The sequence below is a fragment of the Paroedura picta genome, chromosome 18 (assembly GCF_049243985.1).
Source record: "Paroedura picta isolate Pp20150507F chromosome 18, Ppicta_v3.0, whole genome shotgun sequence".
Taxonomy (NCBI): Eukaryota; Metazoa; Chordata; class Lepidosauria; order Squamata; family Gekkonidae; genus Paroedura; species Paroedura picta.
The window spans coordinates 3979773-3994644 of NC_135386.1; the positions used below are offsets into that span (position 1 = coordinate 3979773).

The 14872-nt window shown below is 53.8% G+C and overlaps 1 protein-coding gene across 1 annotated transcript; it reads left to right on the forward strand.

Annotated features, from left to right (window-relative positions):
• The first annotated feature begins 358 nt into the window (after positions 1-358).
• Positions 359-6782, forward strand: CPLX3 (complexin 3). Its single transcript, XM_077317857.1, has 3 exons — positions 359-984; positions 3799-3886; positions 5269-6782. The coding sequence occupies exons 1-3, from the start codon at positions 824-826 to the stop codon at positions 5491-5493; spliced, it is 474 nt and encodes a 157-aa protein (XP_077173972.1). The 5' UTR covers positions 359-823; the 3' UTR covers positions 5494-6782.
• The last annotated feature ends 8090 nt before the right edge of the window (positions 6783-14872 follow it).

Consider the following 14872-nt stretch of genomic DNA (forward strand, 5'->3'; position numbering starts at 1 on the left):
CGGCAGAGTGTCAATTTGAACCTGTAAGACGCTCTTGAGCTTCCTCCGGGAAGTGAAAAGCGGGGTATAAAAACCTCTTCAAACGTGGAGTGTTTACATCCATATTATTATTGCAGGAAATGTTTAGCATATTATTGGCATTGGGCGTTTCCTTGTATTTTGGCAATTGCTTACAGGTGATGTTTTGGAAGGGGTTTTTTATTTTTTTCCTTGCAGATTAACAAGGGTCAAAGGGCGGGGGGGGTGTCTGCGTGTGTGCGTGTGATTCTACTCCAGTAAACAATTTAATCCTTTGGGAAACGGGGAACGGGAAAAAGAAGGAGGCGGAGCTCAGGAGAGCGGAGGGGGCCAGAGCGGTAGGCAGAGTTAAGCAGTCACACTCCGCAAGCGAAGTCAGACCAGCTTGGGCTCTCTGGAAGCAGCTGAGGACCGGAAGGGTCGGATCCGGATCACGGTTAGATCAATCCGCTTGGAAGACGCTTGTCCAGACGCTGGACGCTGTCCACCCCTCCTGGTGCTGAACATCGAACCCTAAGGGAAGAACTGAACAAGGGGAGGTCCGCTTCGGGAGCTGTTCACAGCTTGCCGGTGCTGAAGCCCACCAGACTCCCACCCCCTCGGACGAATTCTCCCCCTCCGGAGCCGGCGCATCGATGGGAACACGCCCAGAGGCGCACCCTCCCCGGGAGACGATGCCGCTTTAAAACCGGATCGGCAGCTGAGCTCCGGCCGCCCACCTCGTCCCCCCCTGGGGCCGCTCCGTGTCTGGGTCTCCCGCCGCCGCACGCAAACTCTCTCCCGCGCATCCCGCACATCCCCAGGCATGGCTTTCATGGTGAAGTCGGTGGTGGGTGGGCAACTGAAGAACCTGACGGGGGGCCTCGGAGGAGAGGAGAAAGGGGAAAGCGAGAAGACCCCGGCGGAGGCCCACGGGATGACGCGGGAGGAGTACGAAGAGTACCAGAAGCAGCTGGTAGAAGAGAAGTAAGTCTCGGAGCGAGGCCGCAAACCTCGTTGACTTTGGGGAGAGGGGAGGGGAATTTGGGATATTTGGGATATTTGGGACGGACGTCCTGGAGAACAAGCCTTGGCCTTCTATGGCCTTTTGCCCTATTAAGGGGAGCCGGAGAAAGAACAAGGTCTTCTTAACCCCTTTTCCTTCTTGAAGGAGCAAGTCTTTGAGCTGGCTCAAGGTGCTTTCGAAATGTACAGGTTTCCCCCTAGTTGAGGTAAGGCTGGGAGGCATCACCTGTCCGACAGAGTCAAGGCGAGGCGTGCCGATGTCACAGCTGGGTCATGTCTCCCCTGTTCCCATGGAGGGATGCAATTTGTCACTCTTGCATGTGCAGCCGGTTGGCTCCATGTCTGGAGAGGAGAGAGAATCTGAACGAGTTAGACAGGGACTTTGAAAAGGGGAGCGTGTCCAGGTGAGATAGATCAGCGAGATGTGCAGGTTAATTCCCCACCGCCGCTTCCTAAACTACCAATCTGAACGGGACATATCTGAGTCATCTGCCTGGCTCTCTACAAACGGCGATATCCTATTGCTGACAATAAGAAACATCCAGTTGGGACATTATTGTCTCAGGAGGGTGACCACATCAGTCTGCCCTAGAAGAGCTAGATTGGAGCCCGGTTAGGAAATTGGGGACCGACAAGGTTTGGGAGAAGTAGGAAAGAGGAAAAGTCCTGTTGTGCCATCAAATCGGCGACACTGTTGGACAGATGTGAGCATTCATGAGTCACTGCTCACTTCCTCAGATACAGCTGGAATGAGAGTCCGTCCGTCCTTCTATATGAAATCGCTCCACTCTCCCAGATCCAAGGACAGGTGGACCCATAATCAAGCAGAAGACATGTGCAAGAGTCGAGGAGCACCTGAAAGACACACAAGATTTGTGGCTGGGCAGGAGCTCTCCTGAGTCAATGCTCACTTCTTCAGATATGGCGAGAAGGGGAACCTGTCTGTCCTTCTATATGAAATCGCTCCACTCTCCCAGATACAAGGACAGACAGAGTCAGAATCCAGCAGTGGAAATGAACAAAAGTCCAGGAGCACCTTAAAAATGAACAAGTTTTGTGGCAGGCGAGGAGTTTGCGCGAGTCCCTGCTCACTTCTTCAGATGCAGCCAGAAGGCGACACCATCTGTCCTTCTGTACAAAACCACGTCCAGATATAAGGTCAGATGGACTCAGGTTGCTTTAAGGCGACACTGAACTCTTGATCTTCTCACGGAAGCTCCTACCACAAATTTTGTTAAGTCTTTCAGGTGGTCCTGGACGGTGGCTCTTTTCTCCTGCTGCAGACGGTTTCCCATCAAGATCTGGGGGCTTTATACAAACACCTTTTCCTTCCCTTTTATACATTTTTATACATTTATACATTTTTGGGGACTCCGAACTCCCTTCCCCAGAACTGGCATTAGAGAAGCCCTCCTAAGAGAGCGGGACGTGCAGGAGATGACAAATTAGACCCAGCTGATTCTACCAGGACACCCCGTCATTTGTTCCTTCCGTTGACACGGAGCAAACACGAAGAATGAAAAATAGATCCATCTGTGAGCAACACATGCATGGCCTTCCCCTCCAAGCAGACTTCTGAGCACGGTGGCGACTTTAATTCTAGTTTTTTTAAAAAAAGGAAACACACAGATATAAGAATTTGGGTTGCAAAGCTCCTTTCCTTGTTACGGGCCAACTCGGTACCGGACGGAGGGAGTTTTGGGGATGCTGACACAATGCTTTTGCATTTGTGGTAGAAAGCAGGGAATGCCAGAAAACGCTTTAATGAACCCCCTAATCTTTTAATCCGCTTTGGCCTTGGAGAGAGGGGATTGTTTTCTCAGGGAAAGAAATAAAATGACCGTCTCTCACCGCAGCTTTGACACAGGAAGTCCCAGTTTATCGTTTTCGGTCCCCGGTTTTGAAAGGAAGGCGGGGGGAGAGACTTGGATTTGTTTCTTCCTCCAACTTCCCGAAACTCGGCTGCTTGCCTCTTTGCGTTCTCCGTGTCACTCTTTGGTGGTCACGTAGCAGATTCAGCTGAGGTTTCGCCGTGGCTCTTCCTGAGGATGGCTTGCAAACACGCAACGCTCACCCCTGGGGGTCCCTTGCAGAACGGACTGCAAACTCTGCATTAAAAAAAACACACAACCATCTGTGCATCTTGAAAGGACAGGAGTAATAACTGAGGAATCTCAAACCAGTCAAAAAGCTTCCACAGCGGAAATGTTTACTGGTCTTTCAGGTGCTACTGAACTCACATCTTGCTGTTCTACCTTGCAGGATTGTTGTGAGGACAGAGTCAAGGAAACCTTGATCTGGGACCCTGGCTCAGGGGCAGAGCCTCTGTTTGGCCTGCAGAAGGTCCCCGGTTCAATCCCCGGCATCTCCAGTTAAAGGACCAGGCAGGAGGGGATGGGGAAGGCCTTGATCTGGGAGCCTGGCTCAGGGGCAGAGCCTCTGCTTGGCAGGCAGAAGGTCCCAGGTTCAATCCTCAGCATCTCCAGTTAAAGCACCAGGCAGGAGGGGATGGGGAAGACCCTGAGACTTGGGAGAGTCAGTGCCAGTCAGAGTAGACATTCCTGACCTTGATGGGGCCACAGATGCAAGTATTCTTGTGTGTTCCTTTGAAAGACAATCTCCTTCAGCATTCCACCCCGACACATCACCCTCCATAAGGCACTGAAATGCAGACCTGAGCACGATGACCGATATCAGGAGCCATCTGCTCCCCCAGCCCCCCTCCCCAAGACAGCCCGCCTGCCGCCCTCCTAAGCCACCCTGTTTCCCCCGCAGAATGGAGAGAGACGCCCAGTTTGCGCAACGCAAAGCCGAGAGGGCGACGCTGCGGAGCCACTTCCGGGACAAATACCGGCTGCCTAAGGTACGTGGGGAGGGGAAGGGGCCTTGCTGGATTTCAGCTAGCCCAAGCTAGCCCAATCTCATCGGATCATGGAAGCTGAGCAGGTCGGCCGTGGTTGGAGACCACTGAGGGAGTGGCTAAGCACCTCTGGTTGTCTCTGGCCTGGAAAACCCCGAGAGCAATGGGTATTCAAAGGTACGCTGCCCCTGGACATGGAGGCTCCATCCAGCGAAGGGCTTTTGCATCGTAGCCGGGGCCAGCTTCCGAATACCAGCTCCTTCCTCGCGGAACTGAATTGGGAAGGTCACCCGGGGGCTCATATATCTGGGCCAGTTTTAGTTTATCAGTCCTGCCTCCTGCCATGTAGAGGTTTAGCCCTCTAGACATGGAATTCGCTGCCAGAGGATGCAGAAGTGGCCACAGGAATGGAGATGTTCAAAAGGAGATTAGGTGAATTCGGGGTCTATCAGTGGATGCTAGCCACGGGGGGCTAAAGGGAACCTCCATGTTCAGAGGCAGTTAGATTCCGAACCCGAGAACCAGGAGGCAACATTGGGGAAGACCTCGGCCTCTGTGCCCTGTTGTTGACCCTCCAGAGGAACTGGTTGGCCTCTGTGTGAGACAGGAGGCTGGACTGGATGGACCTTCACTGGTCTGACCCAGCAGGGCTCTCCTGATGTTCTTAGGAAGGCCTCGGCCTCTCTGCCCTGTTGCTGGCCCTCCAGAGGAACTGCTTGGCTTGACCACAGTGTGAGGCAGGAGGCTGGACTAGACAGACCCTCACTGGCCTGACCCAACAGGGCTCTGTTTATCTCCTCATACCTCATTTTCGGTGGCTGTTCCTCATTCCAGGCAGGAGGCGATGGGAAAGATCTTGATCTGGGCAGTTTCATGTTTTCGTAGGGCAGATTCCTCTGTTACGCGGAAGTCAGCTGGGAGCCTTGAAGGAAACTCATGTATTTAAGAACCTCAGAAGAGCCCTGCTGGGTCAGACCATTGAAAGTCCATCCTGTCCAGCCTCCTGTCTCACCCAGGGGCCAACCAGTTCCTCTGGAGGGCCAGCAACAGGGCAGAGAGGCCGAGGCCTTCCTAAGGACATCAGGAGAGCCCTGCTGGGTCAGACCAGGGGTCGTCTCATCCAGCACCCTGTCTCAAAATAGCAGCCGGGGAGAACCTTGTGAAAGGTTTTTTAATTTTCAGCAAATCTACCGTTATCTGGACAGGTTGACCCGCCCCCTCCCCAAGTGGCCAGTGATGGGCCTGCAGGGGGCATGGCCCCGTGAGACCCTCTCACTTCCGGGTGGGGGGCATGGTAGGGGCATGTGGCTGGCTGACCCCCAAAGCCCGGGACTCTAACCCCTGCTTCTTCTCTGCTCCCGAACCGCCGTCGCCCCTCCCTTTAGAACGAGACGGACGACAACCAGATCCAGGTGGTGGGGGGCGACGTGGAGCTCCCCAAGGAGCTGGCCAAGATGATCGAGCAAGATAACGAGGAAGAGGAAGAGCGGGACTCTGTAATCGGACAGCTCACCAACATCCAGACGCTCGACCTGGATTCCTTGAAGGATAAGGCCCAGGCCACACTCGACGACCTGAAGCAATCTGCGGAGAAGTGTCTCCTGATGTGACCCGGGACCAGCTCCTTCCCTCCCCCCCCCCCCAACGTAAACCTGTTGCATTGTGGGATGGGGTGTAAGCCATCGGCCACGGTGGAGAGGGGGGCACTACGGAGGTGGCGGTGGCTTGTGGGGACGCTCCCGCCGTCTCCCGCCATGTTAGTATTCCGCAAGTCCTAGAGACGTCGGCCCGTTTTCCTCGACGCTGAGTCGAAAGATGTCTTTCCCCGTCCCCTTCTATTGTCTGTGAGCGCTGGGGAGGTGGGTGTTTAGCCGGTCTCAGGTTGGAGACAGGATATTGTCTTCCTCACCCCATCCTGCCCAAAAAAAAAAAACCCACTCTTTTATGCACTCAAAGCTTTACCTCCTGAGTAAAGGAAAAACAGAGGCGCGTCCCAGAATTATGTATGCTTGTTAGACATGGGCAGAATGAACAGTCAGGGGGACAGAAGGTCATTAGATCATCCTGAAGTAGTTGCCTGGTCTTCTCAGATTTGGGAAACTGGGAATGGTCAGCCCTGGTCAGCCCTTGGGTGGGAGGTCAGCAGGGAAGGGTGGCTATGCAGAGGCTGGGGATGACCAATCAAATCTGCTTTTCTTCTGCCTTGAAAGCCCTAGAGGGTGGACATAAGTCGGCTGCGACTTGGGGGGTGCTTTCCGCCACCCCACACTCCAAGCAATGAGCTTCAGGCCCTTTTAATATAATTGTTACAACGGTCTTGCGAGGGAGGCCAAGGTATGATCGCGACCAGGGGCTTCCTGGAGCTGCCGCTCCTCCTCCTTCCTTCAGTTTGTCCCTTGGGAAAAAAAGCCATTTGCCCCCCACCCACCAAACCCACCCGCCGCCAGCCCAAAAGGGCAGCTGTCTCTCCTGTGTGTCTTCCAAGATGTCAAAGGGGTGGGGTGGGGGGGACACCCACTCCCTCCCCCACAAGACACTTACAGAGCAATACAGGGAAATCGCAACTCACTGCCTGCCAGCGGAAAGGGTCATTGCGCTCAGCCCATTTCGCAGATCAGGAAAACTGAGGTCAGCGTGGCCGGCTGACAGGCACACCAGGACAGGTGCAGAAGCCCCATGGCCCCACCTGAATGCCAGTCTCCGGGCTTCCCGGGGCCACGTGACACCGTGGGCGTCGTTTCCAGCAATGGGAGAAGGGGCACATCCCCCCCCCCCGTGTGTAATGAACGTGTCGGTCTGTATGTTGTGCCGTGACCATGCCGTGTTGCTGTACCTTCTGTGACACCCCTTTGTGCATGGCACCGTTGAAATTGGGGGAATAAATACCAAGAGCTCTCTATGCATCCCTTTGTCCTGCCTCTCTGTTCTAAGAGACAAAGGCGTCGTCCGATGGCAGGGGCATGTGGGACGTAGCTCAGGGGCAGAGCCTCTGCTTGGCAGGCAGAAGGTCCCCGGTTCAATCCCCGGCATCTCCAGTTAAAGGACCAGGCAGGAGGGGATGGGGAAGGCCTTGATCTGGGACCCTGGCTCAGGGGCAGAGCCTCTGCTTGGCAGGCAGGAGGTCCCAGGTTCAATCCCCGGCATCTCCAGTTAAAGGACCAGGCAGGAGGGGATGGGGAAGGCCTTGATCTGGGACCCTGGCTCAGGGGCAGAGCCTCCGCTTGGCAGGCAGAAGGTCCCAGGTTCAATCCCCGGCAGCTCCAGTTAAAAGATCTGGCCAGCAGGCAACACGAAAGACCTCTGCCCCAAACCCCATAGGGGCTGTGCCCAGTCTGAGGGGACAATTCTAAATTTGATGGGGGTGGGTGGAGCTGATTCAGTAGCAGGCAGCCTGAAGTATTCACATGTGAACTATTGCTCTACAAGCTTAGGAATCCATGGAATTGACTTCGGCCACGGCTGGATCAAGACAGGACAGGGAGGCTGTGGGGTCAGGCCCCATCTGTGCCGGCCACGTCCGAGCCCTCTGCCCCCAAAGAGACCCCCCCCCTCCTATGGCTTTCTGTTGTTCAGCTCTGCCTTGTTCCAGAGCCAGCAATTCAACATGGCCTTTGGGGAACCAGAGAATTTGCCTGCTCTAAAAATAGCCGTGACCTCACTTCGTAACATGAATCACTCTACAAACATCAGAGGGGGGGAAAAATCCATCTCGGAACAGGGGCCTCTTCCAACATGGCATTTTCCTCCACCGGAAGGATCTGGGGGGAAAGATTCGGACAAAATCCGTGGGCACAGGTCTCTGCTGCAAAACCCATGCAGATTTTGTCTCTGTTTCCCATCGGGGTGCCCCCTGGATATTCCAAGGGGCGACAGAGGTCGTAGCAACAGGCCAGCCTGGTAGCTAAAATGTGGCTCTCCAGATGCCCATGGACTACAATTCCCATGAGCCCTTGCCAGCAGGGATCATGGGAATTGTAGTCCATGGACATCTGGAGAGCCACAGCTGGGCCACCCCTATCTTAGATCTTGGCTGCTAAGCAGAGTGCAACCTGAATAGGACTTGGATGGGAGACCACAAGAGGGAACTGTCTTACCTTGATACAGTCCTTCTTGGTCCATCCCACGCCTCCAGAGAGCCAGTATAGTGTATGCATCCCATACATAAGAAGAAGAGCTGTTTTTTAATTCTTTGCTTTTCCCTGCTTGAAGGAGTCTCAAAGCGGCTCCCAATCACCTTCCCTTCCTCTCCCCACAACAGGCCCCTTGTGAGGTAGGAGAGGCTGAGAGAGCTCTGGCAGGAATGCTCAGTGAGAACAGCGCTATCAGGGCTGTGATGAGCCCTAAGTCACCTAGCGGCCGACATGTGGAGGAGCAGGGAATCAAACCCGGCTCGCTCTTAACCACGACAGCAGGCTGGACCGACTTATCCCAAGTATCTAAAGGGAACCACTGCAGCATAGGGCTGAGAAAGTCCAACTAGGCCTTGAAAGAACCAGGTTCAAATCCCCCATTCTGCTGTCTCCCGGCGTGGTCAACCTTACAGCGGTGTTGTACGGATAACGTGGCAACCGGAGAGACGCTTCCGCCAGGACCTCCTCAGGAAAGGACGGGATAAAAAACGGAAGGTGAGATGCAATTGCGAATCCCAACACTGGATTCTTTTTTTAAAAACGTTCTTTTCCTCTCTCTCTCTCGTTTACGTCCCAGTTTTTAACCCAACGCCTCACTCAGGCTCCAGATGTTTCATTCACGGAGGAACAGAGCTGCTAATGGTGCGGACAATCCCAATTCTGGTCTCATCAGCAGCAATTCTTCAGAAGCTTTGGAAAGCGAGCCAATTTGGCAGCCTCTGGCCCACACAGGGCTGCGCTGGAGTGAGACAGCACTCTTCCAAAAGCATGGCCTCTCGCTGGCTTTTTGGCTGCTCGATGGTCATTATTTCCCCAAATGGGGGGGAAAAACACTCTATTATTCGAGCTTCTATTAGGCTGATCTCTCTCTTTCCCAACAATCCCTTCCTCCTCTCCTCTCCCCCTTCTTTTTAACAACTAGCTCCGAAATCGCAGCTCCGGAGAGGCCATGTGATGTTCCCCGGTTTATTTTAGGAGCCGATCTGACCTGCAGTCGTGAGAAGGGGGGGGGGGAACGGGAAGGGAAACACACGAAAACAGCACATGTTATTCTGTCTGGAACGATAATGCGCCGCATGCGAGCACGTTGATAATCTAATGTGAGCTCTTACTCCGGCCGGCTGAAACACGCAGATGTTTGCCCGTGGCGAGAGGCGGCGCTTTGAGAGTCAGCGCGGACCCCGCAGGGCCCTTGGGGAAGAGCGCCACGGCATCCTTTTAGCAGGGGCAGCTCACCCTACAGACTGGAGATGCCGGGGATTGAACCGGGGACCTCCTGCCTGCCAAGCAGAGGCTCTGCCCCTGAGCCAGGGTCCCAGATCAAGGCCTTCCCCATCCCCTCCTGCCTGGTCCTTTAACTGGAGATGCCGGGGATTGAACCTGGGACCTCCTGCCTGCCAAGCAGAGGCTCTGTCCCTGAGCCAGGGTCCCAGATCAAGGCCTTCCCCATCCCCTCCTGCCTGGTCCTTTACCTGGAGATGCCGGGGATTGAACCTGGGACCTCCTGCCTGCCAAGCGGAGGCTCTGCCCCTGAGCCAGGGTCCCAGATCAAGGCCTTCCCCATCCCCTCCTGCCTGGTCCTTTACCTGGAGATGCCGGGGATTGAACCTGGGACCTCCTGCCTGCCAAGCGGAGGCTCTGCCCCTGAGCCAGGGTCCCAGATCAAGGCCTTCCCCATCCCCTCCTGCCTGGTCCTTTAACTGGAGATGCCGGGGATTGAACCTGGGACCTCCTGCCTGCCAAGCAGAGGCTCTGTCCCTGAGCCAGGGTCCCAGATCAAGGCCTTCCCCATCCCCTCCTGCCTGGTCCTTTACCTGGAGATGCCGGGGATTGAACCTGGGACCTCCTGCCTGCCAAGCGGAGGCTCTGCCCCTGAGCCAGGGTCCCAGATCAAGGCCTTCCCCATCCCCTCCTCTCTCTCCAGCTGCAGAAAACCTTCCTGGATCTTCAGATTAACGAGGTCAAGGCAGAGATTCTGCTACCGCTGCAGCTATTGTTAAATGAGCCGGCCTGCTTCCGAAATCACGCTGTAGCAGCGTTGACCCCTTGACATCTTTGCAGTCAAAAATTCAAACGGACACGGGCTGAAAAGGGGCTTTCGGAGTCTTCGGCTCTAAATTTAGCCTCCGCTAATGTCACCGGGCAAAGATCCTGTAGTTGGGGGGGGGGGGGAGGGAGGTAAAAGGGATGAGATCCAGCAGGTGGGGAGGGGGGAAGCTAAGGGCTTTTTCTTGAGCCTTGCCTGTTATCTATTTAGTTCAATTACTATTATTATTCAATTTATTCTCTGCATCCAGGCTCGGGCTGGTGTACAATAGTGAGACAATCAGAATATAAAAACTGTAATAATAATAGCAAACATTCAACCCCAAGGCTCCATCTCTGCGTTTTTGGGTGGGCGGGAGTGACAGGTGCAGTCTATCTGTGCATCTTGGCCCCCAACATCTACGCCTGGCGGAACAGTGTCCTTTTGCCGGCCCTGTGGCTAATCACACTTCTGGGTCCACCAGTATCTTCACCTTTGTAGATATTTAGAGTTTGCCTAAGGGCATATTTACACCCTGCCTTACTTACCTATAGGATCCCGCAATAGTCACCCTGTGAGGTCAGTGAGCTCTTGGAGAACTGTGACTGGCCCGAGGTCACCCAGCAGGCCTCATGTGTCTCAAAGCGGCTGACAATCGCCTTCCCTTCCTCTCCCCTGTGAGGCAGGAGGGGCCGAGAGAGCCCCGAGAGAACTGCGACTGGCCCAAGGTCACCCAGGTGGCGACACGTGGAGAAATGAGGAACCAAACCGGTTTCTCCAGATTAGAGCCGCCTCTTTAGTCGGTGCGCAGCTCTTCCTTTAACGAGGAGGTCTGATCCTGACTGGCAGATGTCACAGCCACGGCGGAGCGGAAGGCTGGATGCCTCCCCGTGCACAAGCTGCCACTGTGAGAGACGCATCACTCGCTTCGGTATGCGCAGTGACATTTTGCAAGGGTTTTTGGGTTGCTTTTAAAAAAGAAAAACCCATGCGCGGCTGCACACTTGACTGTGATGCCTTTGGACAGGCGCTGGCCTCGTAACCTCTCAGCAGGGGGAGCTTCCCAGTTGCCAGAGCTCAGGAGAACGGGAGGGAGAGGCGCACGGCTCCTCACAGCAGGATCCTGGTCTCAGTTCTCTCAGAAGCAGCGAGTGGGGAAGAGGGATAGTGGTAAGAACTGGAGGCTGGCCTAACCACAGTGGCCATTATTGTAAAGGGGGACATTTCTTGCTTGTGATTTTTGAATAATGCGATCTGTTACAGCACCTTCCTTTGCCTGTTCCGGCCCCTTCCTCTTTTGCATCCCTTTTATACTTCTTTCTTACGAAGAAGAAGAAATGCTGGAGGAGGAGGGTGAGAAGAGGAATTAGAGGAGAAAGAAGCAGCAGCTGTAGAAAAAGCAGGAGGAGATGAAGGAGAAGTCGAAGGAAAAGAAAAGGCAGAAGTTGAAAAAAAAGAGCAGAAGAAAAAGCAGCAGAAGCAGAAAAAGCAGCAGAAGAAAAAGCAGCAGAAAAAGCAGTAGGAAAAGAAGAAAAAGAAGAAAAAGCAGCAGCAGCAGAAAAGGCAGCAGAAGAAAAAGCAGCAGAAAAAGCAGTAGAAAAAGAAGAAGAAAAAGCAGCAGAAGCAGAAAAGACAGCAGAAGAAAAAGCAGCAGAAAAAGCAGTAGAAAAAGCAGAAGAAAAAGAAGAAAAAGCAACAGAAGCAGAAAAGACAGCAGAAGAAAAAGCAGCAGAAAAATCAGAAGAAAAAGAAGCAGAAAAAGGAGAAGTGGAAGAAGACAGAGCTGTTCTTCCTGGCCTATGGTTGAGGCCAGGAGATAACCTCATGAAGACGCCGGCCTCCCTTGGGTAAACATCTTCCTACCCTCAGTTGACTAAAACTATAAGGTTGAGGATGGGTTATTTTTTTAAAGCAATAATTGCAATGATTTTAAAATCCAATTATTTAATTTGAATTCTATAACACTATGACAAATTGTACAATATTGCGATTCCCTCTGATGTTCCCCGCTCTGAGTCTATTAAGAGGGCAGGGCTCCAAGAATAAACCTTCATTATGATGATTATAATAAGACGGAAAAGGGGGCGTGAGCAGCCGCTCCCAGAAGGCCGACCGATGCAGCCAGACCTTAAGGTGTGCCACAACGCTGATTTTGCTACGGCCGACTTCCCAGGCTCTCGGCTGGCGACCAAAAGCGCATCGGCATCTACGCGGAGAGGGTCACCGAGGCGACCGGCGCATGGCGCGGCTTGTGTAACAGCGAGGAGACACAATGCCCGCAGGGTCGGGGCTCTTTGTCTGTCACTTGGCAGTACACAGCGTCCAGGTTTTCTTCTTCTGGCCCAGTTCTCCTGCTGCTCATTTTGGCGCCTGGGGGGCAGCCGCGGTCAGCCGGCATCGGGCCACGAATCAGGGGCCTGGCCGATGGTGCTCACAAACCGGCTTATTCATCACGTTTATAGCCTTCGTGGTGTGAGGAGGCCTCTGATGATAAACAGAAGCAATCCCAGATGAAATTGAAAATAAAGCGAGCGCTTCCTCTCTCCTTGCCTCCCCGCTTGAAAGATGCGGGCCGATCAGAACCGCGGGCGGCCAGAGAGAACCTGCCGTGGCAAACGTGTGGGCAACATTAGCCACGTTTACGAGGATCGAATTGGGAGCAGAACTTTTTAAATATCCTGATTTCCCCTACCTGAAGGAGTCCCAACGCAGCTTGCAAACACCCTTCCCTTCCTCCCTCTGCAACAGACACCCGGTGAGGCAGGTGGGGCCGAGAGAGCTCCCCGAGAACTGCTCCGTGAGAACAGCTCTCAGAGAACTGGGACCACTCCAAGGTCCTCCAGCGGGCTGCATGCGGAGGAGACACGAGGAATTGAACCCTACTCTCCAGATTACAAACACCTTTCCCCTTCCTCTCCTCGCAACAGACACCCGGTGAGGCAGGTGGGGCTGAGAGAGCTCTCAGAGAACTGCTCTGTGAGAACAGCTGCCAGAGAACTGGGACAAGCCCAAGGTCCCCCAGCTGGCTGCATGCAGAGGAGGAAGGGGAAATAGAACCCTGTTCTCCAGAATACCCTGCTGCTCTTTAATCACTACACATCAGAAAGGGGAATTTCTGGCTCACACGTTACCTATCATTTCACCGTAGCTGAGGAAGCGTTGAGCAGGGGCAAAAGTTTTGACCTTGAATGAAACTGCGTTGGCCTTAAAGGTGCTGCCAGATTTGAAACTTTGTCCTGCTCCTTCAGACCAACGGAGCAACCGGCCGGAGCCCACCTGCTCAAGAAACGCAAACCGTCCACCCCTCGTCTGCTTTATTATCCTCAGATCAGAGAGTTATATAACGTCTGCAGAAAAATAACCCCAAGGGATTAAGCATTGTGTGGAACGGTGCGTGAGCAGCGGGGGAATAATCACGTTGCCTTTTTCGCTAGAAGAAACGGAGCGCTGTGCTCCAGCCAAACCCGGAACGGCCAATCGGAGGAAACTGACCACTGACCGGACACTGTGGTCATGGGTCCCCCGCCGATGCGTACCCAATTTTGGGAACGGAATGACGACATGTTGGAGTGGGCCGAGGTGAAATGTGTTTCCAAAAATGAAAGGAAACTCTACCTGTTGGATCTCGGCCTGAAGGCCTGGAGGATGCCTCTGGAGCGGAGAGCTTCAGAGCTCTCTCAGCCCCGCCTGCCTCACAGGACGTCTGTTGTGGGCAGAGGAAAGGAAGGCGATCGCAAGCCCCTTTGAGACACTTGAGGCCTGCTGGGTGACCTTGGGCCATCCGCAGTTCTCTCAGAGCTCCCTCAGCTTCACCTACCTCCAGGGTGTCTTGTGGGGAAAGGAAGAGAAAGGTGTTTGCAAGCTGCTTTGGGTAGTGAAAAGCAGGTACAAAAACCCAGCTCTGTTTTCAACTGTCCTGAATTCCCCACACTGTTTTTAACAAGCCAGATGTGCGTCTCGGAGCACATAACATGGGCCATGCGCCCAAGGCCTGCAGAAACACTCTCGAATTCCTGTGCTCGGAGGCCGTTCTACTTCTCCTGCCCTAAATTGGAGCCAGCATGTGATAATGCCCAGGTGTGCCGCCATCCTCTTGGGTATCCCCCTCCTCCAAAAAAAACCCCTCTTTCCTGATTCACTGCCAGCCTCTTGGGGTTTCGAGCAGACCCATCAAAGGAAAGCGGCGGAACGGGAGAAGAATTTTAAACGACCGGCTTAACCTGGATTGGGCTTTGAAAGGAATCCTTTGCACAGCCTGGTGAGAAATCACCTCCTGCAGCAATTCTGATTCAGAACGGAGGAGCTGCCAAGGGGTGTGTGTTTGTGGGGGAGCTTGAGAAAATAAGGAGGAAAAGGGGGAGAGAAAACCCACCGGGGGGGTCAGCCCTAGAGGAGGGGGGGGTGTTGATAATACACGGCCGAGGGAAAGAGGCGAGGGAAAGGGAGGCAGAACAGGGGGCGATAAAGAACTCAAGCATGCCTTTCCCCCAGCCCCAACCAGTGAGGAGAAAACCGCGTTAAGACAATTGAAGAATGGGAGAAAACGCCGGGTGAAAATGCTTTGTCCCTTATTGCTTGCTGGGAGATTGGAAGAGGGCCATCTGTTCGGTAAACTAGTTCATTCACTAAACTCAACAAAAGTCAACAATCAGTGGTTACAGGGGTGCAGGCTGCAGAATATGTTTCAAAGAAATATATTTTCTGCCCTATGGCCCAACAGTGGCTCTCCAGATGTCTGTGGACTACAACTCCCATGAGCCTTTTCCCTGGTGACCAAGAGCTCCGCGTTCTCAATCTGGGCCTCAATGAGTTGTCCCGAAGAATTCTACTAGT

What these genes read in the sequence shown, in the direction of transcription:
- CPLX3 (XM_077317857.1), top strand. Translation starts at nt 824, where the DNA reads ATGGCTTTCATGGTGAAGTCGGTGGTGGGTGGGCAACTGAAGAACCTG. An exon ending in AAGCAGCTGGTAGAAGAGAA is followed by an intron (nt 985 to 3,798) that starts GTAAGTCTCGGA and finishes TTTCCCCCGCAG; the next exon opens with AATGGAGAGAGACGCCCAGT. An exon ending in ACAAATACCGGCTGCCTAAG is followed by an intron (nt 3,887 to 5,268) that starts GTACGTGGGGAG and finishes CCCTCCCTTTAG; the next exon opens with AACGAGACGGACGACAACCA.